We start from the raw sequence: 26,624 nt of genomic DNA, 5'->3' as shown, positions 1-26,624 counted from the left end.
GACTGGCCTCGGACTCCCGCTCCCGTGGTGCCCCGCGCGTGACCGGCCCAGCCCCCGGCTCCCGCTGGCCCCGCGGCGGCGCTGGTTGCTGTCGTGAGCCGCAGCCGCCCCGCCCCACCTCTCCTCCCCTCCCCCCGGCCCTGCGCACGGGCCGCCCCTCCCCCCGCCTCCCCGGCCCCTCTCACGGTGCCAAGATGGCGGCGGCGGCGGGCGGCGGCAGTTGCCCCGGGCCTGGCTCCGCGCGGGGCCGCTTCCCGGGCCGGCCGCGGGGCTCCGGCGGGGGCGGGGGCCGCGGCGGACGGGGCAGCGGGGCCGAGAGAGTGCGGGTAGCTCTGCGGCGCGGCGGCGGCGCGGCGGGGCCGGGCGGAGCCGAGCCCGGGGAGGACACGGCCCTGCTCCGTTTGCTGGGGCTCCGCCGGGGCCTGCGCCGGCTCCGCCGCCTGTGGGCCGGCCCGCGCATTCAGCGGGGCCGGGGCCGGGGCCGGGGCTGGGGCCCGAGCCGGGGCTGCGTGCCCGAGGAAGAGAGCAGTGACGAGGAATCCGACGATGAGGTGAGGCAGTCGGCGGCGTCCCCGACGCCGGGCGGGGCGGAGGCCGGGGGCTTGCGAGGGTCTGGGTGGCCCCGAGGGGTGGCGTGGGGAAGCGAGGCTCTCGGGGCCCCTGCGGAGGGAAGGGGGCCCTGGAAATAGGCCTGGGGGGAGGTAGGCTGCACGGAACTGCCGGTGAAAAAGGCCTCTGAAAGTAGGGAAGCCCGGGCTGCAGCTGGTACTTGGGCCCGAGGCTCGTCCTGCAGAAGTGTCCTGGGCTGGTGATCTTGGTAGTTGGCAAAGCGGCGGCAGCCGGGGCCGAGCGAGAAGGCTGTGGGTACTGCATGCCCAACCAGTGGTGGTTGACAGCAGCAGCATGGCTTTAGCGGACCCAGACTGGGGCTCTCCGAGCTCTTACCTGCAGGCTGCTCCACCTGGCCTCATAATCTCTGACACATCACTGGTTTCACCAGTACCCCAATTTTTCTTCTTCAAGTGGAGAGATGGTAGCATAATGGAGGGCTTCCTCTTGGAGGCACAGGTTGAAGAAAAAATGGAATAAAGGCTGTGACCGGGAACTCTAGCAGGTCTGGGTTGAGCTCAGGATTTATCCCCAGCCTCTCAGAAGGAAGGTGTGGGTTGTATTACTTAGGACAGTTTGCAGTCCCTTGAGGGCTCAAGAGTGGAGCTTGTTACAGTAAATCGTTTGAAAACATGCACACACCCGACTTGAGTGCCCCTATTCCCATTTTCATTCAGGAGGAAACTACATCCTGAGATGTGTAAACACTAGTCCCACCTTTTTTGAGTTGGAGGATGAGAGAGTCTGAGGGTAGTTTCTACTGCCTGGCCTGGGAAGACCCAATTCTGTTCCCTTCGGAGCCAGCGAACCCTTGATGGCTGTGCTGGTGTAGCCCGGTACAGGGGACAAGGGTTCAAAATACCCGTGCCTCCACCCGTAGGAAGAGACTCTTTTCTACTCGTCTTATCTTGCAGTGTTAAGTTTTTTTCTAAATAGGTAGGAGTACGTTATGGGGGAAACTGGGGATATATCTCCATATCTGAGTCTCAGGTGGAATGAGGGCTTTGGCACTGACTGCTGTTTCTCCCCTCCACCCCTGGTCCCCTAAATCAGGAGTTTCAGGGTTTTCATTCAGATGAAGATGTGGCCCCCAGTTCCCTGCGCTCTGCGCTCCGATCCCAGCGAGGTGAGTGATGGGGAAACTCTACCTCTATAGCTTTACAGGAATGTTATTCTTGCTCTTAACGTCAGCTTTTCCCTGTTTAACTAGAGTCTCCATCAGTTACATAGTGTGTTCTGTGTTCAAAGCCCAAGCTAGGCTGGGCTGTGGGGGAAACAGACAAGTAAGACTTAGTCCTTGCTCTCCTGGAGTGCCTCCTTCAGTCTGCAGGGCTAGCTTGACCCATCTCCCCACACCTATTCTCCTTTTAGGTCGAGCCCCCCGAGGTCGGGGCCGCAAGCATAAGACGACCCCCATTCCGCCTCCTCGCCTAGCAGATGTCGCTCCTACCCCCCCAAAGACTCCTGCCCGGAAACGGGGTGAGGAGGGCACAGAACGGATGGTGCAGGCACTGACTGAACTTCTCCGGCGGGCCCAGGCACCCCCAGCCCCGCGGAGCCGGGCATGTGAGCCCTCCACTCCACGTCGGTCTCGGGGACGGCCCCCAGGACGGCCAGCAGGCCCCTGCAGGAAGAAGCAACAAGCAGTAGTGGTGGCAGAAGCAGCTGTGACAATCCCTAAACCTGAGCCCCCACCTCCTGTGGTTCCTGTAAGACACCGAACTGGCAGCTGGAAGTGCAAAGAGGGGCCTGGCCCAGGACCTGGGACCCCCAAGCGTGGAGGACAGTCTGGGCGAGGAGGCCGTGGAAGTAGAGGCCGAGGCCGAGGCGGGCTCCCTCTCGTGATTAAGTTTGTTTCAAAGGCCAAAAAAATGAAGATGGGACAGTTGTCCTTGGGACTTGAATCAGGTCAGGGTCAAGATCAACATGAGGAAAGCTGGCAGGATGCCCCCCAAGGAAGAGTTGGATCTGGACAGGGAGAGGGCCCCTGCTGGAGGAAGGAGCAAAAGCTGGAGGAGGAGGCAGAGAAAGAGACAAAAGAAAAAGACAAGGAAGAGAGAGAGGAGAAGGTAGAGACGGCTGGACCTGAAGAAGAGATGGTGCTCGCAGAGGAAAAGGAAGAGGCAAAGCCGCCAAACCCACCCTCGACTCCTCCAGCTCCTCCTCCCCCTCCCCCGTCTCCACCCCCTCCACCCCCTCCACTCCTCCCACCCCCCTCAACTTCTCCTTCATCCCCGCTTTGTCCTCCACCGCCCCCAGTGTCCCCTCTGCCCCCGCCATCGCCCCAACCACCTCCTGCCCCAGAGGAGCAGCAGGAAGAGTCCCCTCCTCCGGTGGTCCCAGCCGCGTGCTCCAGGAAGAGGGGTCGGCCTCCCTTGACACCCAGCCAGCGGGCAGAGCGAGAAGCTGCTCGGGCCATGCCAGAGGGTACCTCTCCTCCCACTCCAGCCCCTAGCACTACCACAGGAGGCCCTCTGGAAGACAGCCCCACTGTGGCCCCCAAAAGTACCACCTTCCTGAAGAATATCCGGCAGTTTATTATGCCTGTGGTGAGTGCCCGCTCCTCCCGAGTCATCAAGACACCCCGGAGGTTTATGGATGAAGACCCCCCCAAACCCCTAAAGGTAGAAGTCTCACCTACTCTGCGGCCTCCTGTTGCCACCTCCCCACTCGTCCCCCCTGAACCAGCACCAGCTCCCTCACCACCACGTGCCCCAACTCCTCCATCTACCCCAGTCCCACTCCCTGAGAAAAGACGGTCCATTCTAAGGGAACCCACGTTTCGCTGGACCTCGCTGACCCGGGAACTGCCCCCTCCTCCCCCTGCCCCCCCGCCGGCCCCACCCCCACTTCCTGTCCCTGTCCCTCCATCCCGGAGGCCCCTGCTCCTTCGGGCACCTCAGTTTACCCCGAGCGAAGCCCACCTGAAGATCTATGAATCGGTGCTTACTACTCCTCTTGGGGCCCCTGAAGCCCCTGAGCCAGAGCCTCCTCCCGCCGATGACTCTCCAGCTGAGCCTGAGCCACGGGCAGTGGGTCGCACCAACCACCTCAGCCTGCCTCGATTTGCCCCTGTGGTCGCCCACTCCCGTTAAGGCCGAGGTGCCCCTTCCTGGGGCTCCAGCTCTGAGCAATGGGCAGCAGTCTCAGGCTCAGCTACAGCAGCCCCTGCAGGCCTTGCCAACCCAACTGCCGCCTCAGGCGTTACCACCGCAGCAGCCACAGTTACAGCCACACTTACAACTGCAGCCGCAGCCACTACCACAGCAGCCGTCACCACTGGAAAAGGCCCGTATCGCAGCCTTGGGTTCCTTACCACTGTCCGGCGTGGAGGAGAAAATGTTTAGCCTCCTCAAGAGAGCCAAGGTGCAGCTGTTCAAGATCGATCAGCAGCAGCAGCAGCAGAAGGTGGCGTCTTTGATGCCGGTGAGCATGATGCTTTAGCCAGGTTCCCGCACCGGGTCATCCGGCTTCAATTCTCGCAGTTCTCTCCATTTTTGTTAACCTCCTGCCTCAGGCACCCTCTGGTGTCTCGGAACCCCAGAGCCAGCCCTTCTCTGTTTCTCAGCTTCCTGTGCTCCGGCCCTGGCTGTGGGCCTCCCCCGTGCTAGTCCCCCCGGCGCTCTCTTTCCTCACTTTCCAACTTCTGACCCTGTTTATTCCTCCACCAGCCGAGCCCTGGAGGGCAGATGGAGGAAGTCGTGGGGACTGTCAAGCAGATCTCAGATAGAGGTTCTGTGAGGTCTGAAGATGAATCGATGGAAACTAAGAGAGAGAGACCGTCGGTATGGAGTGGGAGGAGGACCCTCTGAAGTCTGGTTTCGGGAGCACAGGGGGCAGCTTCCCACATGTATTCCTGGTTTCTCCTCCCCTAGGGCCCCGAGTCCCCTGTGCAAGGCCCCCGTATCAAACACGTCTGTCGTCATGCTGCTGTGGCCCTAGGTCAGGCCCGGGCCATGGTGCCTGAAGACGTCCCCCGCCTCAGTGCTCTCCCTCTACGGGATCGGCAGGACCTCGCCACGGAGGGTAGGGGCGGGTGTGTTGTGGGAAGATTTGACAGCTGTGTCAAGTTTGAGGGCGAGCGGATGCACCAAGAGCCTAGGAGAGAGGGAGCTGAGTTGGGTGCTTGGGGCAGGTGGCAGGTGGGCTGGAGTGCTAGGTCTTAGAGCAGATCTGGGGGCACCTGGAACCTGAGCACTGTGGGAAAGGGGACCAGAGGGCCAGTTGAATGAGACGTAGGGGAGAGCAGGGAGGGACCTGAGGTAAAAGGCCTACTGGCCTTGTGGCTCCATCCCTTCCTCTCTGTTGTACTAGATACGTCATCAGCGTCTGAGACTGAGAGTGTCCCATCACGGTCTCGGCGGGGAAAGGTGGAGTCAGCAGGGCCTGGGGGAGACTCAGAGCCTGCAGGGTCTGGAGGGACCCTTGCCCATACACCCCGGCGCTCGCTGCCCTCCCATCATGGCAAGAAGATGCGGATGGCACGGTGTGGACACTGTCGGGGCTGCCTGCGTGTGCAGGACTGTGGGTCCTGTGTCAACTGCCTGGACAAGCCCAAGTTTGGGGGCCCCAACACCAAGAAGCAGTGCTGTGTGTGAGTAGCCAGGGCACAGCCTCTGTTCCTACCTGTGGTTGTCAGTCACCCAGGCCTCCTGCCCCGCCAGAGCAGTGGGATTGGCATCCTTGTGGAGAGCTTCCTCTCTTCCCCCAGACCACCAGTCCCCTACCCTGGTGACGTGCTGCTCCCCTCCCCAGATACCGGAAGTGCGACAAGATAGAGGCTCGGAAGATGGAACGGCTGGCTAAAAAAGGTAACGAGGTTTGAGGAGTATTTCTTTACACCAGCTTCTTTAGATCTGTGATGTGGAAGAAACCACGTTTTCTTTGCTGTCCTCCCCTTATCTCTGCAGTCTATTCCCTTTGTCGTCTTGCCATCGTGTGTGTTTGCATCTTTCCTATACTCGTGCTCTTCTGCCCCACTGCTTTTTGGCTTTTCTCCATCCCAATGTCCCATGTCCCTGGCTGAGCTCAGATTCTACTAAGTCCCCTGTTCCCACAGGCCGGACGATAGTGAAGACGCTGTTGCCCTGGGATTCCGATGAATCTCCTGAGGCCTCCCCTGGTCCTCCAGGCCCACGCCGGGGGGCGGGAGCTGGGGGGCCCCGGGAGGAGGTGGTGGCCCCCCCAGGGCCCGAGGAGCAGGACTCCCTCCTACTGCAGCGCAAGTCAGCCCGGCGCTGCGTCAAACAGCGACCCTCCTATGATATCTTCGAGGACTCGGATGATTCAGAGCCTGGGGGTCCCCCTGCTCCTCGGCGTCGGACCCCCCGAGAGAATGGTGCGAATTGCTTGTTGTTTCCCCTTTCAGTCCACCTTGTGTCGGGGGTGGGGGGGGGTTTGGGGGGGTTTCCAGGCTAAGGGCAGCATCTGTGTGATGGGGAAAGTAGCTGAGTGCAGGGAAGCAGGTAGTTTGAGGTGGAGGGGGAAAACTGATGCGTAAGGTTTTCAGTAGCTGTTTGAGCCAGGTCTGAGAGTCATCCTTTGGGTTAAAGAAGACCATGGGGATCCAGGTAACGTTAGGGGGTTGCGGAGGAAAGGGAATGGGCAGGGAAGTGGGAGACCCTCACCACCTATGTGTGCTGCCTAGAGCTGCCATTGCCAGAACCTGAGGAGCAGAGCCGGCCCCGCAAACCCACCCTGCAGCCTGTGTTGCAGCTCAAGGCCCGAAGGCGCCTGGACAAGGTCAGTACGGCCCCACATCAAGAACCCTGAGCCCTGTGGAAGGCATGGCTCCTGCCCTTCAGGAGCTTCCTAGCAAGTCAGGGTAACAGGCTCACCTGAGTGCTGTGTTGTGTCCACACCAGAGGATAGGCCCTGAGGGGTAAGGCAGGCCTGTCCTTCTGGAAAGCAAAGTAGGATCTAGGCGAAAGACAGAGTTGGCTGGGGGAGAGGACAGTGTGGAGAGAAGTCTGCAGAGGGTGGGGCTGGCGGCCTTCTGACCACCACCATCCTCCTAGGATGCTCTGGCTCCTGGCCCCTTTGCTTCTTTTCCCAACGGCTGGACTGGAAAACAGAAGTCCCCTGATGGGGTGCACCGGGTCCGTGTGGATTTTAAGGTATAGCTTTGAGGGAAAGGGTCTCGACCGTGTTTAAAAGAAATTTGTGTCTGAGAAGCCTTTGGCTTGTGTTCCTGGCTGCTCTCTGATCCTGTGTTCTTATTCCTCAGGAGGATTGTGACCTGGAGAACGTGTGGTTGATGGGCGGCCTCAGCGTGCTCACGTCTGTGCCGGGAGGGCCACCGATGGTGTGCTTGCTGTGTGCCAGCAAAGGCCTGCATGAGGTGGGATCCCCAGCTCTGTCCACAGCCCCCTGCGCTCTGGTGGCCCTGGCGGCCTGAGCCTCCCCGGGGTGGGGTCTCGTCCCTGGGCCTCTCGGTCTCACGTTGAGCCCATTGTCCCCACCCCACCCCCGCCAGCTCGTGTTCTGCCAAGTGTGCTGCGACCCTTTCCACCCGTTCTGCCTGGAGGAGGCTGAGCGGCCCCTGCCCCAACATCACGACACCTGGTGCTGCCGTCGCTGCAAGTTCTGCCACGTGTGTGGGCGCAAAGGCCGGGGATCCAAGGTTTGGGCACGGGCACTGTGAAGGTGGGCGGAGGCCTGGAGCAGGGGGTACCCCTGTGCCAGCAGGCTCCACCGCTGATGTCTCCCTTCCGACTTCCGACAGCACCTCCTGGAGTGTGAGCGCTGCCGCCATGCGTATCACCCAGCCTGCCTCGGGCCCAGCTACCCGACCCGGGCCACACGCAAGCGCCGTCACTGGGTGAGGGATGAGGCCCACACCCCTTGCTTTGGGCTTCTCGTTAAGGCCGCTACCACCCCAGGCTTGGTCTAGGCCAGGGTTTCCATGCGGAGGGGAAGGTTGGAGGCCCCTGTGGGAGTCTTTCATGATAAATAGCATCTTCTCTTCCAAAATTTCACACGGACAAGACGGGTACAGAATTTATATGGAACAATTGCGGGGGTTCATGCATTCCATGGTCCTGGGCTCTGAATCTTCTGCCCCTGCCTGGCCTCCCCTCTTCTCTGTCTCCCTCTGCTGGTTTCCCCCACTTCATTCCTCTCCCTCCCCCCGTCCCTCCTTGCTTCTCTTGCACTCCTTTTCTCCTCTTACCCATCCTTCCTCCTCTGTCTCTTCTCTGCTCTCCACTCCTTTTGCCCATCTCCTTCCGCCGTACCCTCCCACACTGCACTAATCTGCTCTCCCTAACATTACCCTGTCCCTCTAGATCTGCTCAGCCTGTGTGCGCTGTAAGAGCTGTGGGGCGACTCCAGGCAAGAACTGGGACGTCGAGTGGTCCGGAGATTACAGCCTCTGCCCCAGGTGCACCCAGCTCTATGAGAAAGGTGGGGACCTGTCAGGGGACCTGGGCCCCGGGGGACACGGGGCAGCGGGCCAGGCTCCTAGACAGGCAGGACAGACGTGGTATTCTAGTGGCTTTGTGTCCTCTTGTAGCTGCAGGACCTTTCCTTCCGTTCACGGTAGTCTTCCACAGAAGCCTGTCCAGTACCTCACATAGAGGGACACAGTTCCTCTCGGGACAGCGGGAATCGAGAGCCTGGACCCCATCGTTGTAGTGGTCCCTGACATGCCTCCTGGAACCTCGAGTCTCCACTGATCACTTTGAAAACCTGGGGGCTTTCCCCATTTGTTCAGGCAGCATGTTAACAAGGTTCTTTGTGAGGCGTTGAGGCTGCAGGGCTAGAAGAGGCCTTATCCTCAGCCAGCGTTCTGAGAATGGTAGGGACCCAGGATGGGGCCTAGCAGGGGCAGCCCTCTCAGCAGCCAAGGGGTGGTGGCTCCTGATGGCACCTGCAAGGGCCAGGAAGTGGCCCCAGCCCCTCTGACTTGCCCTTTTCTTCCTGCTTCTGCAGGAAACTTCTGCCCAATCTGCACACGCTGCTATGAAGACAACGACTATGAAAGCAAGATGATGCAGTGCGCGCAGTGTGACCACTGGGTGCATGCCAAGTGCGAGGGGCTTTCAGGTGAGCAGAGTGCCTGGGCTGCCACCTAAGCCCGGGGGGGGGTGTCCTTGCCCTACCCCGGCACAGACCCTCACAGGACAACTGTTCTAAATGTCCTTGGCAACTCCTGGGGGCTGCTGAGAGCCCTTATGTTCTTACGTTCTCACGTTCTCCCAAACCATTTTCTCTCATCCTGCCCTGGCTGTTGCAGATGAAGACTATGAGATCCTTTCTGGGCTGCCAGACTCAGTGCTGTATACCTGCGGACCGTGTGCAGGGGCCACGCACCCCCGCTGGCGAGAGGCCCTGAGTGGAGCCCTGCAGGGGGGCCTGCGCCAGGTGCTCCAGGGCCTGCTGAGCTCCAAGGTGGCAGGCCCACTGCTGCTGTGCACTCAGGTCTGGGGGCCTCAGGAGGCAGGACGGGGTGGGGCCAGGCCCAGCACCAGCCTGGCTGACTTTTCCTCTCTACAGTGTGGGCAGGCTGGAAAGCAGCTGCACTCAGGGCCCTGCGATCTGCAAGCCGTGAGTCGGCGCTTCGAGGAAGGCCACTACAAGTCTGTGGTGAGTGGGACACTGAGAGGAATACGTGGGTGCCAGGAGGAGGGGTTGTGAGTGGGGTGGGGGCTCTGATTCTTATAAGCCCCCTTACAGCACAGCTTTATGGAGGACATGGTGGGTATCTTGATGAGGCACTCAGAAGAAGGAGAAACCCCAGAGCGCCGGGCTGGAGGCCAGATGAAGGGGCTCCTACTGAAGGTGAGAACTTTGGGGGATGCATATAGGGTGGTTTGAATGGTAGTGGGGAGGAATGTGGGTCCTTCAGACCCTGCCTCGACCAACTTTCCTGGGGAAGCCAGTTCTTCTCATCCTGTTAACCCACTTCCCAGCTGCTAGAGTCTGCGTTCGGCTGGTTCGACGCCCACGACCCCAAGTACTGGCGACGGAGTACCCGGCTGCCAAAGTGAGCAAGGCTGGGTAACAGGAGGGGAACCAGGGAGTGAGGGCAAGAGCAAGGGCACCTGGGAATCCAGGGTCCAGATCCTGGGCTGAGAATAGACGAGAAATGGAGTTAGGGTCTGGAGGGTGGTGGACCAGGATGAGAGTCTTCAGTGGTTCTAGGCCAGCAAAGACTCAGATTGTGCAGTTAGCTCACTTTGTTTCTACTATGTGCAAGGTAGTGTTGGAAACAGCAGTGAGTAAGCCATGTTTGGGGGGTTGAGCAGACGCATTAGTGCCTGATGATCCAGACTGTCAGGGCGGTGATGGAAAAGTCCAGGGGGCTGTGGGAGTGCAGAGAAGGTGCTTAGGGCCTAAGGTTTCTCGGAGGAAATGACATCCAAGCCGAGATGTGAAAAAAGAGTATTCTAGGCATGTGAAACAGCATTTCGTGTGTCCTAGGTGGCATGAGTGGTCCTGGCTTTTTTGGGACATTGGGAGAAATGCCACATGGAGAAAGGACCAAGCATGTCATGGCATGTTTAGGCTAAGATTGTGGGTGGCCACCCTTGTTAGAACGTGTCACATGCTGACCCTGCCTGTCCACAGCGGAGTTCTTCCCAATGCCGTTTTGCCCCCATCCTTGGACCATGTCTATGCTCAGTGGAGGCAGCAGGAACCAGAGACCCTAGAATCAGGGCAGCCTCCAGGAGATCCCTCAGCAGGTACTGGGAAGTGGGGATGGGAAGCCAGGGCCCCCGAGTTGGTGGGGTAAGCTCTAGATCCTGATTCTGGGACTTCCTTTCCCACATCTCTTCCAGCTTTTCAGGGCAAGGATCCAGCTGCTTTCTCACACCTGGAGGACCCCCGTCAGTGTGCACTCTGCCTCAAATATGGGGATGCAGACTCTAAGGTGAGGGCTACCATGTGCAGCCCCAGGTTGTGGGTACTAGTCCCTGGGGTCTTCCCTCACACCATTTCTCCTCTGTCCCCAGGAGGCAGGACGGCTCCTATACATTGGGCAGAATGAGTGGACACATGTCAACTGTGCCATTTGGTCAGCTGAAGTATTTGAGGAAAATGATGGCTCCCTCAAAAATGTGCATGCTGCTGTGGCTCGAGGGAGGCAGATGGTGAGAGCCCGGGCCTAGAGAGGTGGGCAGCCCCAGGGTCTCGGGTAGGGCCCCCCTGCAGGGGAAACTGCTCTTGTTTCACAATTTCTACCCCACCATGTCCTTTCACTGCCAGTCCTGGGTACTGTTTTTGGTTGTCAGAGGACTCTGGTGCTGTAGTGATAGTGGCCCCCTCCCCCCCCCCGCTACCCTCATATTTGGGCCTAAAGTCCGAGAGATTAACAGTTAGAAGATATTCTACTTATTGAACCTGTACTGGATGCTTTCTGTACAGTATGACACTTAGCTCCTGTTGTGTCCCCGTGAAGTGAGGTATGGCCAGGGTTAGAACCGCTCCTCACCAGTGTGGGACCTGGGTCTCAGGCTCAGGAAGTGAGACATGGGATGAAATGTACTGGGAGGTGGGGGTTTGCAAATGAATGAAATGATACAGGTATTACGCTAAAGTGATGTGAGAGGGGCACCTCTTGAAAGAGCCTGTGACTCCTGATATTGGGGTCATGAGTTCAAGCCCAACACGGAGAATTTAGAGGTTACTTAAATAAATAAATATTTCTTTTAAAAGCTGTGAGAAAGACGGTAAGCGCTGCTCAGTTCGCTGACAACGTTAGATGTTGTTTTTCCTCCCTGTTGAGACACTCTGCTTCTGAATACCTGAAATGTATGTGATGTGCACCTGGCCCTGGATGCAGCCAAGGCAGAGGATGTGTTTGATGAGCGCCTTTGCTCTGCTGGGCGCTGGGCTAGACGGGCCCAGGCAGAGTCTGAAGGACAGTGATGCTGAGCATCAGACCCTGGTCTCGGTCACTGGCTTCTCCCCTCAGCAGCCCCTTCCACCCGCAGCGCTGTGAACTCTGCCTGAAGCCTGGAGCCACAGTGGGCTGCTGCCTTTCCTCCTGCCTCAGCAACTTCCACTTCATGTGTGCCCGGGCCAGCTATTGCATCTTCCAGGACGACAAGAAAGTTTTCTGCCAGAAACACACAGACCTGCTGGATGGCAAGGTGAGCCAGGACCACGGGGAAGACAGCTCCCCACTGCGGCCCCCAGCCCTATCCCCAGCTGCCTCTCAGCGTCTCCTTTCCTTTTCTGAGTCCTTGAGCCAAGCGCCCAGCTGTCAGGTCCCCACTTCAGAGCCTCCCCTCACATTGCCCTCGCCAATCCGGCAACCCCCTTTGCCACCTACCTCCCAGGAGATTGTGACCCCGGACGGGTTTGATGTACTCCGCCGAGTCTATGTGGACTTCGAGGGTATCAACTTTAAGCGAAAGTTCTTGACGGGGCTCGAACCTGATGCCATCAATGTGCTCATTGGTAAGCCTTCTGCTCTCTGCCCTGATCTTCCTGACCCTCCCTGGCCCATCCTCCTGATCTCTTCTCCACATCATAGGCTCCATCCGAATTGACTCGTTGGGTACCCTGTCTGATCTCTCGGACTGCGAGGGACGGCTCTTCCCCATTGGCTACCAGTGAGCAGCCCAGGGTGCCTGGGTGGGGTTGAAGGACTCCAGGACTGGATCCCATCTCCCAAGTTGTCCTGACCCTCTTGACCCACACGTCCACCTGACAGGTGCTCCCGTCTGTACTGGAGCACAGTGGATGCTCGGCGGCGCTGCTGGTATCGGTGTCGCATTCTGGAGTATCGGCCATGGGGTCCGAGGGAAGAGCCAGTCCACCTAGAGGCAGCAGAGGAGAATCAGACCATTGTGCACAGCCCTGCCCCTTCCTCAGGTAAGGGCCTTGGAACTCCCTTATTTCCTTCCCTGAATGCTGCTATCCCCATATGGATGCCCACCAACCCAGTTTCTTTCTTTCCTAAAGAAACCCCAGGATGTTTACCATTTTTTCTTTTTGTCGTAATGGCAATAACTGATAACAGCTGTGCATCACATGTCGCGGACTGTCCTCAGCATTTCACAGGAAGTGATGGGAGAGCTACCTGTTTGTTGGGGGGTGGCAGCTTCTAGACAACAGCATGTGTACAGCCACCTGACATGGGCCTATGTGCTCCTGTAATGCTCCCCGCAGCCCTCTGAGGAAGGTACAAGCTCTGCTGTACTGCAAATCAGAAAGGGCTATTGCTCTCCACAGTGACACAGTAGTGGAATCAGGATTCAAACCACATTGGACCCCTCAGAGCCATGCCAGTGCTAGGGGGTGTAGCTGAGAGCTGGATGGCACACAGCAAACATTGGGGTTGGAGGCTGGTAAAAGGAGAGGTTGTGGGCTGAACAGGAGGAGGAAGAGATTCGGAGTGTGTTTTCAGGGAAGGGGTTTGTGCCAGGTTGGAGCATGGCATGCAGTGGGGAGGGGTGGAGAGTGCAGCCATCCTGGCTGGACATGGGAGAGTGTTAGGAGGTGGCAGAGATTTGTTCTCACAGATTGGGTGGAGCCAGGTAATGGGGAGCCAGCTTGGGGCAGATGTGTTTGATGTGGCAGGGATGCGCAGCACAGGTGAGAAAGTTGTAGGACTGGCTCTACTGGAGAGAGGGCAGTGCCCCTTGTGGCAGGTGGGGCCTGAGTCAGAACAGTAGACAGCCAGGAACAGGGGAGGTAGCAGAGATGGGTGAGGAGGGGTTACAAAGGGCCCCTGATCCAGGCGTGCATGGACATCGTGAAGAATCCACAGAGGGGTGTGGAACCTGGGTGATGACTGGGAACCAGTGCGTATTGTGACTGGATCGTTGGGCAGGGGCCGAGAAAGCTCAGTTGGCTCAAAAGAAGAGAGGGTGTGTGTGGAGAGGCTTTGACAAAGAGCCTCTGCCATTCCTGATGCCCCCCTCCTGCCTCATTAGAGCCCCCAGATCATGCGGACCCCCCACCAGATACAGATGCCCTCATCCCTGGAGCTCCTGAGCACCACTCACCCGTTCAGAACCCAGACCCGCCACTTCGGCCGGATCCAAGCAGTGCCCCTCCTCCAGCCCCCCGCTCCTTCTCGGGGGCTCGAATCAAAGTGCCCAACTACTCACCATCCCGGAGGCCCTTGGGGGGTGTCTCCTTTGGACCCCTGCCCTCCCCTGGTGAGTACCTGGGAGTGTCGGGGAGAGGGGTGGGTGGGTGAGGCAGGAGCTTGTGGCTGACGCTGACCCTTCCCCCCACAGGAAGTCCATCTTCTCTGACCCACCACATCCCCACAGTGGGAGACCTGGACTTCCCAGCTCCCCCAAGACGGTCCCGTCGTCCCAGCCCCCTCGCCCCAAGGCTGCCAGCATCACGGCGGGCCTCTCCCCCTCTCAGAAGCTCCCCACAGCTCAGGGTGCCCCCTCCTACCTCAGTTGTCAGAGCCCTCACGCCTACCTCAGGGGAGCCGGCTCCCCCTGGCCCAACCCCGTCTCCCCCACCACCCCCTGAAGACCTGGGCCCAGACTTTGAGGACATGGAGGTGGTGTCAGGACTGAGCGCTGCTGACCTGGACTTTGCGGCCAGCCTGCTGGGGACTGAGCCCTTCCAGGAAGAGATTGTGGCTGCAGGGGCAGTGGGGAGCAGCCATGGGGGTCCGGGGGACAGCTCAGAGGAGGAGGCCAGTCCGACCCCTCGCTATGTCCACTTCCCTGTGACGGTGGTGTCGGGCCCAGCTCTGGCCCCTGGTGCCCTCCCTGGAGCCCCCCGCATCGAACAGCTGGATGGAGTGGATGATGGCACAGACAGTGAGGCAGAGGCAGTCCAGCAGCCTCGGGGCCAGGAGACTCCTCCTTCAGGGCCAGGAGTGGGCCGGGCTGGGGTCCTTGGGGCTGCAGGGGACAGAACCCGACCTCCTGAGGACTTGCCATCAGAAATTGTGGATTTTGTGCTGAAGAACCTAGGAGGGCCCGGGGAGGGAGGTGCTGGGCCGAGAGAGGAGCCGCTCCCTCCAGCACCTCCCCTGGCCAATGGCAGCCAGCCTCCCCAGGGCCTGCCTCCTAGCCCAGCTGACCCAACTCGGACGTTTGCCTGGCTCCCTGGGGCCCCAGGGGTCCGGGTATTGAGCCTGGGCCCTGCCCCCGAGCCCCCCAAACCTGCCACATCCAAAATCATCCTTGTCAACAAGCTGGGGCAAGTGTTTGTGAAGATGGCTGGGGAGGGTGAACCCGTCTCACCCCCAGTGAAGCAGCCACCTCTGCCCCCTCCCATCCCCCCCACAGCCCCTGCTTCCTGGACTCTGCCCCCGGGACCGCTGCTGGGTGTGTTGCCAGTGGTAGGGGTGGTCCGCCCCACCCCGCCACCACCCCCTCCTCCACTGACACTGGTGTTGAGCAGTGGGCCCCCCAGCCCGCCCCATCAGGCCATCCGTGTCAAGAGGGTGTCCACCTTCTCTGGCCGTTCCCCACCAGCGCCTCCCCCAAACAAGACCCCCCGGCTGGAAGAAGATGGAGAGTCCTTGGAGGATGCTCCCCAGGGTCCAGGGCTTAGTGGCAGCGGGTGAGTGAATATGCCGAGTCTGCGGAGGAGGGTGAGAGAGGTGGGCAGGAGAAGGCAGCTCAGCCTTCTTGGGGTTCCTTCCCCAGGTTTAGCCGAGTGAGGATGAAAACGCCCACAGTGCGTGGAGTTCTTGACTTGGATGAGCCTGGGGACCCCACTGGGGAGGAAAGCCCGAGGTGAGTAGCCAGTGCCCTTGCCCTGGAGGCTCTGGGACCTCCATCCCTTTCGCTTTCTGACAGGTCTCTCCTCACAGGCCCCTTCAGGACCGGTCCCCTCTGCTGCCACTCCCAGAAGGTGGTCCTCCCCGGGCCCCTGATGGTCCCTCTGACCTGCTGCTTGAGTCCCAGTGGCACCATTACTCAGGTAGGGACTGACCTTTCACTCTCACTGCCTCCTTCCTTGTGTTTGCCTCAGCTGGGTAACGGGTGCAGAATCCGTCCACACCACAGAACAGACCTTGTGCACCCACTTGGCTATAAGGCTGAGGCTAGGTATTCGGTATCAGAGAGAGGGCCTCAGAGTTCGTGGCCCATGGCAGAGACAGAGATGACCTTTCTGCTCTCCAGGAGAGGCCCTTTGAAAGTACCTTTGCAGCATGCCCAAGAGCCCTGGGGGATTGGCTTCAGAGTCTGGTCTGCTAGGATCAGGGGGTGAGGTCCCTAGTAAAGCTGAGCAGTGTGTGAGCTGTCAGAATTAGGGGATTTAGAGCTGTGCAACTAGACAAGAGCACCTGGGGGTCAGCCAGTGAGGATGGAGCTCACCTGGTAGGACCCAGAGGGACAGAAGCAGTAGGAAGGAGACAAAAGGAGAGTGGTGCCCCAGAGGACGCCAAGTATGTGGTATCTAGGATTGGTGTCTTGGTTGGGAAGGATGTTGAGTCAGGGTCCAGAATTGAAGACCGTGGTTGATGAGAAAGCCGAAACAAGACCCAGGCATCTTGCCAGCAAGCTTGGCCAAGGGTCTGAGGAGAGGCTGGGCAGCAGCCTAGAGGCGTTTGTGTGTGAGGGCTGAGACAGCAGAGCCACGGAGGAGGCTGATCACAGGGGGCTTGTGGATGGAAGCAGCAGTGGGAGGAGGCATGGCAGTTGGATTTGAGTAGGAGACCACTGAGTGCACGTGCAGGAGAGGTGAGGCCAGCACGCTTGCAGAGCCATCAGGACATGGGATGCGAGCAAACAGTGGATTGGGCTGACGGCATCAGTGAAGCGGAGAGGGCAGTGCTCTGTTGGTTATAGAGGGCCGTGGGAGAGGGGGTAGGCTAGAGCCACACAAGCTGGTAAATGAGCAGCCTGAGGCTCCGAATTTCTCCTGACCCCAGTCCTGTCCAGATGTGTGGATTATCTCATTACATAGCACTGAGCTACTGAGCGTGGAAGCGGAGCGAGGTACACAGGAGACCACTCACCTGAAAGACTGCGTTTGGGGGTCCGAGGTGGCGTGAGGCTATGGCAGTGACCATGACGGACAGGTCCCCCCACCTTAGGGATCACGCCACCTTTTGGTAGAGGAAACACATATACGTTAGCAAGTGTACTGCAGCTGAGAACGAGCGTCGTGAGAAAGAAGGCAATGAGAGCACCCGGGTGAGGCTCCTGTAGCCAGCCTGTCGGGTTCAGGGAACAGAATGGAGGTGAGGATGGGGTTAAGGGCAAAAACGAGGTGGACGAAGTTGTCTGAGGTGCACCCAGGGGCACTGAGGCCTGGAGAGGATGTGGGTCACAGAGCAAAATCAGGTTTGGAGCCTTGCCTAGGGCCAGGAGCGCATGTAATCAGGCTGGCCCAGAGGAGTGGTGTGGGGAGCAAGTGTGGCCACATGGGTCCTGCCTCTCTCCTAAAGCGTGCTCCACTCACACTTGGGTTCCTCCCACCCTCCCCTCCAGACAGGACACTCAGTCCTCGGTCCACACCCTGCTTGAGGGAGCCGCAGCGTCTGTGCTAATATCTCCCTCCTTGTAGCACTTCCTTCTCTGGTCTCCAAAACTCCGCCCCTCTCCTCACCTTTCTGGTCGGTCATGCCTAGTCATTACCCCAGCCTGTCACTTTGGCGTGTCCCAGGGCCCTGGCCCTCACTTCTCTGTCTGCACTTACTCTCAGGTATGGTCCTCTGTTTCACGGCTCTAAGTCCCGGCTCTAAAAATGTGTAATATGTACAGAGATGTACTGCATATAAAAAAAATACACGTACAAAATATACTTTTGGTATTTTTAATTTTCTGTGAGAGGAGAATGAAGGGTAGGTGGCATTTTTGGTAAGCTGGGTTGGAGTGAGCCCTAAGTGTGTCCTGCAGAGCCAGGGCACTCCAGGCCTCTGTGGAAACGCTCATCTTTCCAAAGACTCTTACGGAAAAGGGACTGCAGGCTCTTTAGAAAAAAATATTCATCCTTTAGGGCTCACTGGGCAGTTAGAGCAGGAGAGCCCTCAGACCAAGTATCTGCTTGTACAGGGAGAGAGGGAGGGTGGTGGGGAACTGGAGACTTTGGAGTCCAGGAGGGGTGAACCTCACCTACTCTGACCTGCTGCTTGGGACCAGGTGAGGCTTCAAGCTCTGAGGAAGAGCCTCCATCCCCAGAGGACAAAGAGAACCAGGCCCCGAAACGGGCTGGCCCGCATCTGCGCTTTGAGATCAGCAGTGAGGATGGGTTCAGCGTGGAGGCAGAGAGCTTGGAGGGTGAGTCGGGAGTGGTGGTGACGGAGGGAAGGTGTCCAGTGGAGCCCCATGCTGACCGTGCTGGTCCTGCTTTCTCTTCAGGGGCATGGAGAACTCTGATCGAGAAGGTGCAAGAGGCCCGAGGGCATGCCCGGCTCCGGCATCTCTCCTTCAGTGGTGAGTGGAGGGGCCACAGGGATGCTGAGAGCTGGGATGAGCCCCACAGGATGAGCTGAGCATCTGACATGACTTGTGTGTCCTCACCTTTGACTGTCCCCAGGGATGAGTGGGGCAAGGCTCCTGGGCATCCACCATGACGCCGTCATCTTCCTGGCAGAGCAGCTGCCCGGGGCCCAGCGCTGCCAGCACTATAAATTCCGCTACCACCAGCAGGGAGAGGGCCAGGAGGAACCCCCTCTGAACCCCCACGGGGCAGCCCGTGCCGAGGTCTATCTCCGGTGAGAGGTCCGGGGTGCCCTGTGTGGGAGTTCTCAGGCGTGGGAGTTAGGTCTGCAGAGATGGGAAGAATTCCCCTCGAGGTCCCATCAGAAGATGAGCTCCATCCAGTCCCCATTTGCTGGGTCTCCGGTGGCAGCAGGATTTCTTTTTTGCCCGCAGCAGGCCCAAGGCAAAGGATAGGTGGGTGGCATCTCTTTGAAGGAATGGCTGTTATCCTCCCTTCTTCCCTCCCTCCCTGCTGCAGGAAGTGCACCTTCGACATGTTCAACTTCCTGGCCTCCCAGCATCGGGTGCTCCCTGAGGGAGCCACCTGTGACGAGGAAGAGGATGAGGTGCAGCTCAGGTCAACCAGGTATGGAGGGCAGGCCAGAGTGTTGGGGGTGTCCTGGTAGGGTCCTAAAGAGGGTGACCAGGGGCAAGAGAGGTCATTCCTGGGTACCAGCCTGTGACACTGCTGACCCCACCAGACGTGCCACCAGCCTGGAGCTGCCCATGGCCATGCGCTTTCGCCACCTCAAGAAGACATCCAAAGAGGCTGTGGGTGTCTACAGGTTAGTGGGGTTGGGGGGAGGATGCCCCTTGGGTGGATGGACAGGTGCCCTGGTGTGGGGCTGCCTTGGTTCTGTCCCCCTGCCCCCGCTGAGCTTCCCGTTGCCCATCCTCCCCTGCAGATCTGCCATCCACGGGCGGGGCCTGTTCTGTAAGCGAAACATCGATGCTGGCGAGATGGTCATTGAGTATTCTGGTATTGTCATTCGCTCTGTGCTGACTGACAAGCGGGAGAAGTTCTACGATGGGAAGGTGGGCTCCCCGGGGCCACGGGAATGAGGTGGGTGAAGCGGCACTAGCGCATGGGAACAGAGCGTCTGACGGCCCCTCCCCACCCCCGTAGGGTATTGGGTGCTACATGTTCCGTATGGATGACTTTGACGTGGTGGATGCCACGATGCATGGCAACGCTGCCCGCTTCATCAACCACTCGTGTGAGCCCAACTGCTTCTCTCGGGTCATCCACGTGGAGGGCCAGAAGCACATTGTCATCTTTGCCCTGCGCCGCATCCTGCGTGGTGAGGAGCTCACCTATGACTACAAATTCCCCATTGAGGATGCCAGCAACAAGCTGCCCTGCAACTGTGGCGCCAAGCGCTGCCGTCGGTTCCTTAACTGAAGCCGTGGCTGCCCACCACATCCCCTGCTGCCATCTTGCCCCTAGTCTGGGGGCTCCCTAGTCCCTCCCAGAGCATCTCACCCCCACCCTCCTGTTCAGGGTGGATGTGGGCATGCAGGTGGCAAAGGCCCTGCCTCCACCCCTCCAGCCCACCCAGCAATCGCCTCCTTCCTGCCCTGGGGGCCCAGGATGTAGATACTGTACAAAGGTTTCTAAATCCCTTCTTTTCTATGCACTTTTTTATTTAAGAGGGTGGGTTCCCAGGTGGGAGCCCCCCATAATAAAGTCTGTCAATGTTTGGAGAGGTGGTCTTCCCGTTTGTATGGTGCTGGGGGAAGGTAGGCGCTCCCATTTCTCCATACCAGTCCTGAGCCAGGAAAGCCTGTCAGCCTCAACAGAGGGGTGCAAGGCCATCGTTCAGAATTAAGGGTAAATTGTGGGGGTCTGCTAAAGCTTCAGAGCAAGAAATGTTCTATATGTTTCCGGTTACAACTCATCTAGTTCCCCGTGGATGAGCTCTTCCAGGGGAGGCAGGGCCATTTCTCAGAGAGGTTGCTCAGAGGCCCCTGGGGCCAGCTCTCAGGGGCACCTCAGGCCATATCTGTCTGGTCTTGTGTGTACGGTGGAAAGGGAGGTAGACTCCTTTTAGGTCTTGGCCCGATTAGGGCTTTATTTCAAAAGTGCACCTTAATGAGGCCCAGAAATGGCAGGCACCTACTTCATAGGAAGCTCTATTGAGGACTAGGCTGGGCAGGCCCCAGATCAGCCAAGTTTGGACAGCACCTGCAGCGCATCTGCCCGCCCTAGCTGGGCCAGGTGCGTGCCAAGCTGGCCCAGGGAGGCTGAGGGCTCCCTTGCCACCACCATCTCGATCAAGGCCCGCAGTGGCGAGCGACTCGGCCGCAGCGAGTAGACGAAGGTGGACCAGGCAGCGGGCACTCCGTATCTCGCCGCCAGGTGTCTAGTGGTGCCGCAGGCCATGCCCCCACCAGGCCCGGGTTCAGGATCCAGCAGCACTATCAGCTCCTCTAGCACCTCCAGCTCATCCAGGAGGCGAGACAGGGGCTGTGAGGCCAGATTCGGCAGCTCTGGGAGACAAACTGTGGAGGGGTGAGGGGGAGGAAGGGCAGTCTTCCAGTCCACTCCCTCCCTGGCACGTCCCCGACTAACCTCTGCCCAGGAGGGGAACCAGAGCCACCTCCTTCCAGGAGTCCCCTGCCTCTGGTGCCTCCAGGGGGCCTGGAGAGGATGAGTGCAAGAAGGTATGGATGTTGGTGTCGCCACAAACCAAGCCAGGACAGGGATGGAGGACTTTTGCCTGACGGCGGCACTGCTGGGCGAGCAGGAGGATCGCCGCAGAGGTGACCAGCAGCACCAGCACGGAGAGAACCAGCACCACCGCCTGGGCAGAGGTCTGCAGGGCCTGCCGGGTGACGTTGTGCTCCGACGTCCAGGAGAGACTGGAAATCGCTGATGGGCTGGGCTCCTGGGAACTGAAGACCTCGGGTTTCCAGGACTTCAGGGGGCACGGCTCCTTGGGAGGGACGGGCCTCTGCAAACAGGTCGGAGTAAAGCGGGAGACCTGCCCCCCTCCTGAACTCGGCCTGAACCTCCCATCCCTCAGTGGGACCAAATCCCCGCCTGACGCAGCTACCCTCCCCACCGGCCCACACACATCTCAACGCAGGTAAGTCTCCTGATCCTGTTGGACCCCCACCCCCCTCTCTCCAGTGGGGCTACACCCCCTCCCTCCATCCAGCCCCTGCCCACCTCATCCCAAACCACGCCCTCCTGCTCCCACCCCGCCTCCTGCAAGCCACACCCCCGCCCAGCCCCCCTGCCCCCACCGCCCCCCAGCAGACCAGCACCTCTTTGCAGCGCCACTGGGTTCCGCTCCGGCTCCCCGCGGGGGCGGGGGCCGTGGCTCCGCCGCCACAAGGCCTACATAGCTCCGCACTGTCGGGGTTGCACTGCCCAAAAGGACACTCTTTGTAGGGGTGCGACACGTGATCGCCAGCGTTATTGAGCCCGCAGTTTTCTGAAAACTCGTAGTCTGGTGGGAAACAGGGTCTCACGTGTGGCCGCCCAGCCCCTCCTCTCCTGCACTAGCGACGCCCTTTCCCCTTTGTCCTATCCCAGCAGGCCCCACCCCCGGCACTCTACTAACCCAACCTATCAGCGACGTGCTCGCCCTCCCCCGCCCGAGCCCCGCCAGTCTCGAGACCCTCTCTCCGCAGCCCCCCCCCCCCGCCCCCGCTTTATCCACGCAGCCCACCTTCTGAACACTGCGGGGATCCTAAGGTAACCCACACTACCCCTCCCAGCACCAGCTCAGCCCCACACCGTCTCATCCCGCTGCCCTTACCCCGAAGCAAGCCTCACAGGCAGTAATCCTGCTTTCAGCCCTTCCCCGGCTCCTTACCACCCCACCCCAACATACGCACGCCCCCGTCCCTGCTCCTCACCCGGGCAGGGGGGCGGCCCGAAGCGCTGCAAGCAGCTGCCGCAGCACCGGTTATCAGGGTTCCAGTATTCGAGGCCCCCGCAGTGCTGGGAGGCCTCCGGAGGTGCCGCCTGGGCCAGGAGCGGCGCGGCAGTCAGGAGGAGGCACAGGGGCCCCATCCGGGCGGGGTCTGCAGCCTGGGGGGCCGCGACCGCAGGACTTCCGGCCACAGCGCCTGTCACACTTTCCAGGAAAGCCGGCAGAAGAAGGAAGCAGTGATGTCGGGGCACGGGATCCCCCAGGCCCCTTTGAAGATGGGTGTCTACCCCCATCCCCTACTCTAGCTCCTGGACCATTATCGGAAGGGCCACCAAGGCCTCAAGATGGCTAGAATGAGGAGTCTGGAGCTACAGTAAGTGGATTCATATCCCCCCTCTGCCATCTTCCTTACCTCTTTTCACATCCCTAAAATGGGATAACAATACCTGTCTCAGAGTCTTATTGTGAAAAATTAAAATCGTTACCTGAAGTACTTAGAATAGCACCTGGCATGTAGTAAGCTTAAGCATTAGGTATTTCCCTCTCCCATTTCAGGGCAGCTGGCATGGAGGACCCGGCCCATACCCTCTGGAGACTCCCACTCAACTCCCGGTGATCTTACCTTAGCTCCCTAACCCCAGTCTCCTCCCGGCTGGGAATCCTCCCACCTGACACAGCCAGGCCCTTCTCACCTGCCCTTCGAGAAGCCTCAGGGAGATGTTTTGTGCTGAAGTTCCCAGCACAAAGGCGTCTCCACCCCAACCAGTCCAATGGAGGGGTTTCTAAAGCCCTGGGCCCTGAGCCTGTTGCTCTCCCACCTGTTGCTGGAACAACTTCGGCTGGCGTTGTGGTTAGAGCCCAGCCCGCTTCCCCTTTTCGTCAGAAGATGTGGGGGTGGAAGGAAACTCCAGCCCACAGCTAGGCTCAAGCTAAAAGGTTCTAAACCCTCAATAGAGAACTTTATTAGGGAAGGGGTGGTAAGAGAAGATCCCTGTGTTGAACAGATTACATCTTGGAGCCCCGGAGTCTGGGGAAGACGGCGCTGGCGAGGTAAGGGAGCTTTCAGGAGGGGTCCTGGCCAGGAACACTGATGCCCGTCAGGAGTGGGTCAAGGGAGCCAGGGTCTCAGAAGCGACCATGCCGGTGGTCTGGGGAACGTCGTCGGTTTCTTTCTCGGGGACGGTGGCCGGTATGAGACCTCGGGGGTGACCTGGGGACAGGATGGAGAGATGAGGACTAGAGCTGTAAGGAGCACTGCACTATTCCCCCAGCCTGCCTCTATGCTCTGGGATGGGGCAAGTAACCAGAGTTCCTGAGTGGTATCGGGACAGGTGCTCAGAGACTGATCTCCACTGGGGATGCAGACTGGTCTTCGGTTTGGGGCTTTGGAGTTCCAGCTAGTTTAGGGGTTGAGACTCGGGCACTGGTCTTGGGATGGTGCTTAGAGCCAGTCTTAGGATATCTTAGGGTACAAAAGAGAGATGCTGTTCCTGGGGCGTAGGATCAGGTCCATCTCATGATATAAGGGCCTTAGGGTATGCGATGTCTTGACAGGCTGGTCCTGAGGTACCTGCGTCTGGGTCCCCGCCCATACAGCTGACGTCGGAGGTTCCGGGAGATGGGCCGCAGGTGCATGAAGTTGCAGAAACCACCGCGGGTACATTCCCTGGGTAGAGGGTAGATGGATGGGGGAGGCTGCTGCCGGTGAGAGCACCCCAACACACAGGAGTCTGGGGCTCCAGGTGCCGATTCCACCCTGGTACTCATCACCCATACCCCATCTCATACTGCCGGCAGCACGACTCCCGGAAGTCAGTGACAGGAGACAGCTCAGCGTGCACAGCCTGCCCATTGAACCAGCGGTTATTGAGTTCGGCCACTGCCCGCTCTGCATCCTCCTCTCGCCGAAACTGAGGGGAAAGTCCATCAGGTTCACCAATCAAACTCAGAAGTATTTAGGAAAGGATTAGTTAGCAGCTCTGGGGCTGGGCTGGATTTAGTGATGGCCCGCAAGCTGTGAGGCTTCAGTGGTGGCCTTTAAGCACTGAAATGCCTCCACTTCTAGGCTCTAACATGGGGACAGCAGGCACCTTGACATAGACATTGCCCACGAGGTGGTCCCCCAGGTTGTCGCACACATTCATCTCTTCAATCTCCCCATACTTCTCCTGCAGCTCCGTGAACACCTCCTGCGGAAGACCAGGAGGAACTCAGCTGAGCTCCTGGTTCCACAGGGAACTCAACCCATCCTTTGCCAACCCTCACCTCGAAGAAGTTATCATAGTGTTCCTGCACCTCCACGTCGCTCACGTGACCTGGAGGAGGGCGCAGGGTGAAATCAGGGGGTGACCTGCTGGGGGCTGTCCGCCCTGTCCCCCAAGCCCAGTCCCTCACTCACAGTGCGATCCGTCTGCGGTTTGGGCGGTGTTCTGTGGATTCCGGTACAGGTTGAGCAGCACTATGGTCTGAACAGAATTTAAAGGGGGCGGGGCCTGAGCTCATGCAAAGGGGTGAGGTAGGAAGGTTAGGGGTGAGACCTGGCAAGAGAGAAGAAGCCTGAGCACCTCGAGTGCATCAGCGATGCCTGCCCCTAAGGAAAGCAGAAGGGGAGAAACCTAACAGTCACGGACAGCCCAGCGGTGTAGTTTGTACGTACGGGGGCGTGGCCACGGTCCTGCGAGAAGGGCCAGAAGGAGGGGGAGGAACCTGCAGAGGCCCGACAAGAAAAAAGCCGGTGGTGGGGTGGGCCTTAGCAATCCGGAAAAGGCGGGACCTCGTGATGATGGACAACGGGAGGGGAATGGCCGGGAGGCGTTAACCCTCAAGGCTCCGTCGCGGGTCTCACCTGGCTGAAAGTCGGCTTGTTGTGAAGCCGGGAGCACCGGTCCCCGTGCCGGCAGGCCCCGATCTTAAAGTAAAAAGAGCAGTTAACCCTGGAAGAGGTGCAAAGACAAAGGTGAACCGAGGGCCGGGGAGGCCGGACACCCCAGAAACACCGCCCAGCGCCTCCCAGCCACCAGGGAACCCAAGGTCCCGGTCCCGGCCCCCGCAAGGGGCCACTCCCTGCGCCCCTTCTCACTTGTCCTTCTCAGTCCCGAATATCGAAGCTAAATATTCAGCCATTTTTACCCGAACCCTCCAACTCTGTCCTGCCCTTACGTCACTTCCGTTGCTTCAGAGCGTTGGGAAGTGTAGTTCGTCGCTGCCTCCCGACACAGCACGCGCTCCGAAACTGCCTACTGCGCTTGCGTGTTGGAGGCCCGCGCCCTCCCCGCAAAATCACCACCCGGAGTTCCCTGAAGGCGCATGCGTGTAGCCTCGCCGCACCCCTAAAAGACTACAAACCCCAGAGACACTTGCGGTATCTCGTGCAAACGTCCGGAGTTGAAAGTGGCAAAGGCTTCCAAGGGGAGGAAGTAGACTCCGCTGGTGAGTTGGGGGTCGTTTGCGCGCCCGAATAAACATGAAGAGCGTTCAACCCAGTCAGCTTGCTGGTGGGGGCCGGGGTAGCCTTCGTTCAGCAAACCCACCCTTCAGTTTATCTCCGTTTTGTCGTAATAGGGGCGTGGTTGTTCGCGATCCCTGCATCTGTCACTGGCGGCCAAGGCTCGGCTGCTGCCGTACAGACCCGCCGGACGACTCGGCCTCAGCGCAACTATGAACTTGGAGCGGGTGTCTAACGAGGAGAAGTTGAATCTGTGCCGGAAGTACTACCTGGGTAAGGGTCGGTTCCTAGGGTCCCAGAAGAAAGAGGGGAGCGGACTAGAGCGCCTGAGGGAAGAGGGCCTGGGGGCCTGGATTCTTCAGTCTAGGGATCAAGCGACTGGGGTTGCAGACTCCTGGGTCTGAGAGAAGGGCCTGGGACCTAAGAAAAGAGGAGGCTGGGGCCTCAGCTTCTGGGTCCCAAGAGACGGGGGGGAGGGGGGGGCGGGGATGTTGGGCTGGACAACGGGTCCTGAGAAAGAGATGACTTGAGTCAGATTTTTGGGGCCCCAGGGAGGAGCCAAGATTTCCAGGTCTCTGACAGCAGAGGACTCCATTTGAACTTGGGTATGGGAGAGGGCCTTTCGTCCTCTAGTTGGGAGTTGGGGCGGGTTATGGGGCCGGCGGGAATCCTTACTGACTTATGTTCCAGTTTGTTTTTTTTTTCTTAGGTGGGTTTGCTTTCCTGCCTTTTCTCTGGTTGGTCAACATCTTCTGGTTCTTCCGAGAGGCCTTTCTTGTCCCAGCATACACCGAACAGAGCCAAATCAAAGGCTGTGAGTCCAGGGCACAGAAGAAGGGAGGCCATCAGGTGTTGGGAGGGAATGATGGGGGTTCCGGAATTCTGGAGCCATGGAAGAGAAGAGAGGCCAGTCTGGGGGGAGACAGAGAGCAGGTGGAGGCCAACCTTACCCATTCCTGTTCCCTCTTACAGATGTCTGGCGCTCAGCTGTGGGCTTCCTCTTCTGGGTGATTGTACTCACCACCTGGATCACTATCTTCCAGATCTACCGGCCCCGTTGGGGTGCCCTTGGTGACTACCTCTCCTTCACCATACCCCTGGGTACCCCCTGATACCTTCCTCTGCAGGCCTGGGCTCATTCTCCCAGGATGTGCTCCTCTACTCTAAGCTCACTCTCAAGCCCCAAAGACATGTTCCCATCTCCTATGTTCTTTGTCGACATCCCCCAATAAAGGACTCTAATTCTCTATATTGACTTCCTGGATCTTTTGGGGGTTAAGACCTAATATGGTTATTAATATTCAGAAACACGTATTGAAT

The 26,624-nt window shown here is 59.2% G+C and overlaps 4 protein-coding genes across 9 annotated transcripts; 2 read left to right on the top strand and 2 right to left on the bottom strand.

The window, feature by feature from the left end:
* Positions 1–194: 194 nt before the first annotated feature.
* KMT2B (lysine methyltransferase 2B) lies at positions 195–19,679 on the top strand. The gene is given in 38 exon segments (XM_038529279.1): positions 195–551; positions 1,663–1,735; positions 1,981–3,692; positions 3,694–4,035; positions 4,281–4,394; positions 4,485–4,635; positions 4,924–5,203; positions 5,365–5,420; positions 5,669–5,947; positions 6,257–6,351; positions 6,627–6,725; positions 6,836–6,949; positions 7,085–7,231; positions 7,334–7,429; positions 7,896–8,013; positions 8,542–8,655; positions 8,846–9,030; positions 9,106–9,195; positions 9,286–9,390; positions 9,522–9,595; positions 10,180–10,295; positions 10,392–10,483; positions 10,566–10,703; positions 11,547–11,705; positions 11,895–12,015; positions 12,092–12,170; positions 12,272–12,432; positions 13,497–13,724; positions 13,806–15,102; positions 15,189–15,278; positions 15,356–15,465; positions 17,634–17,771; positions 17,853–17,927; positions 18,031–18,208; positions 18,454–18,561; positions 18,677–18,760; positions 18,881–19,010; positions 19,102–19,679. Coding segments are annotated over 38 exon segments (8,181 nt in total). The 3' UTR covers positions 19,378–19,679.
* A 413-nt stretch (positions 19,680–20,092) lies between these two features.
* IGFLR1 (IGF like family receptor 1) lies at positions 20,093–22,793 on the bottom strand. 4 transcript variants are annotated; one of them, XM_038529283.1, is made up of 5 exons: positions 22,678–22,793; positions 21,843–22,063; positions 21,246–21,430; positions 20,548–20,929; positions 20,093–20,477 (listed from the first exon to the last, which is right to left on the bottom strand). In XM_038529283.1, exons 2-5 carry the CDS (start codon positions 21,997–21,999, stop codon positions 20,140–20,142), a joined length of 1,062 nt encoding a protein of 353 aa, XP_038385211.1. In that variant the 5' UTR covers positions 22,000–22,063; positions 22,678–22,793; the 3' UTR covers positions 20,093–20,139. The 4 variants fall into 4 exon arrangements, with proteins under 4 accessions (XP_038385211.1, XP_038385210.1, XP_038385208.1 ...); XM_038529282.1 differs by lacking the exon at positions 22,678–22,793 and adding an exon at positions 22,482–22,634; XM_038529280.1 differs by lacking the exon at positions 22,678–22,793 and having other exon boundaries at positions 21,843–22,634.
* A 3-nt stretch (positions 22,794–22,796) lies between these two features.
* On the bottom strand, positions 22,797–25,033 carry U2AF1L4 (U2 small nuclear RNA auxiliary factor 1 like 4). Of its 3 annotated transcripts, XM_038529284.1 has the most exons (8): positions 24,939–25,033; positions 24,705–24,792; positions 24,258–24,324; positions 24,125–24,174; positions 23,950–24,048; positions 23,636–23,769; positions 23,430–23,525; positions 22,797–23,069 (listed from the first exon to the last, which is right to left on the bottom strand). In XM_038529284.1, the coding sequence occupies exons 1-8, from the start codon at positions 24,980–24,982 to the stop codon at positions 22,985–22,987; spliced, it is 663 nt and encodes a 220-aa protein (XP_038385212.1). In that variant the 5' UTR covers positions 24,983–25,033; the 3' UTR covers positions 22,797–22,984. The 3 variants fall into 3 exon arrangements, with proteins under 3 accessions (XP_038385212.1, XP_038385213.1, XP_038385214.1); XM_038529285.1 differs by lacking the exons at positions 24,125–24,174; positions 24,258–24,324 and having other exon boundaries at positions 23,430–23,554; XM_038529286.1 differs by lacking the exons at positions 24,125–24,174; positions 24,258–24,324.
* Positions 25,034–25,264: 231 nt separating this feature from the next.
* On the top strand, positions 25,265–26,553 carry PSENEN (presenilin enhancer, gamma-secretase subunit). Its single transcript, NM_001284449.1, has 4 exons — positions 25,265–25,288; positions 25,421–25,577; positions 26,014–26,118; positions 26,277–26,553. Exons 2-4 carry the CDS (start codon positions 25,517–25,519, stop codon positions 26,414–26,416), a joined length of 306 nt encoding a protein of 101 aa, NP_001271378.1. The 5' UTR covers positions 25,265–25,288; positions 25,421–25,516; the 3' UTR covers positions 26,417–26,553.
* The last annotated feature ends 71 nt before the right edge of the window (positions 26,554–26,624 follow it).

The sequence above is a fragment of the Canis lupus genome, chromosome 1 (assembly GCF_011100685.1).
Source record: "Canis lupus familiaris isolate Mischka breed German Shepherd chromosome 1, alternate assembly UU_Cfam_GSD_1.0, whole genome shotgun sequence".
Classification (NCBI taxonomy): Eukaryota; Metazoa; Chordata; class Mammalia; order Carnivora; family Canidae; genus Canis; species Canis lupus.
The sequence above is the reverse complement of the archived record's forward strand: the minus strand, read 5'-3'. Positions and strand labels throughout refer to the sequence as shown.

Bases quoted from the DNA above. Each gene is read 5' to 3' on its own strand.
- IGFLR1 (XM_038529280.1), bottom strand. From the start codon at position 22,152: ATGGGGGTAGACACCCATCTTCAAAGGGGCCTGGGGGATCCCGTGCCC. The intron at 21,431-21,842 runs GTGAGGAGCAGG...GTTTCCCACCAG, and splicing joins CGGGCCGCCCCCCTGCCCGG to ACTACGAGTTTTCAGAAAAC. The intron at 20,930-21,245 runs GTGCTGGTCTGC...ACCTGTTTGCAG, and splicing joins CCCAGTGGCGCTGCAAAGAG to AGGCCCGTCCCTCCCAAGGA.
- U2AF1L4 (XM_038529284.1), bottom strand. From the start codon at position 24,982: ATGGCTGAATATTTAGCTTCGATATTCGGGACTGAGAAGGACAA. The intron at 24,793-24,938 runs GTGAGAAGGGGC...CACCTCTTCCAG, and splicing joins TTCGGGACTGAGAAGGACAA to GGTTAACTGCTCTTTTTACT. The intron at 23,070-23,429 runs GTACCTCAGGAC...TCCTGTCCCCAG, and splicing joins GGGCGGGGACCCAGACGCAG to GTCACCCCCGAGGTCTCATA.
- PSENEN (NM_001284449.1), top strand. From the start codon at position 25,517: ATGAACTTGGAGCGGGTGTCTAACGAGGAGAAGTTGAATCTGTGCCGG. The intron at 25,578-26,013 runs GTAAGGGTCGGT...TTTTTTTCTTAG, and splicing joins GTGCCGGAAGTACTACCTGG to GTGGGTTTGCTTTCCTGCCT. The intron at 26,119-26,276 runs GTGAGTCCAGGG...TCCCTCTTACAG, and splicing joins ACAGAGCCAAATCAAAGGCT to ATGTCTGGCGCTCAGCTGTG.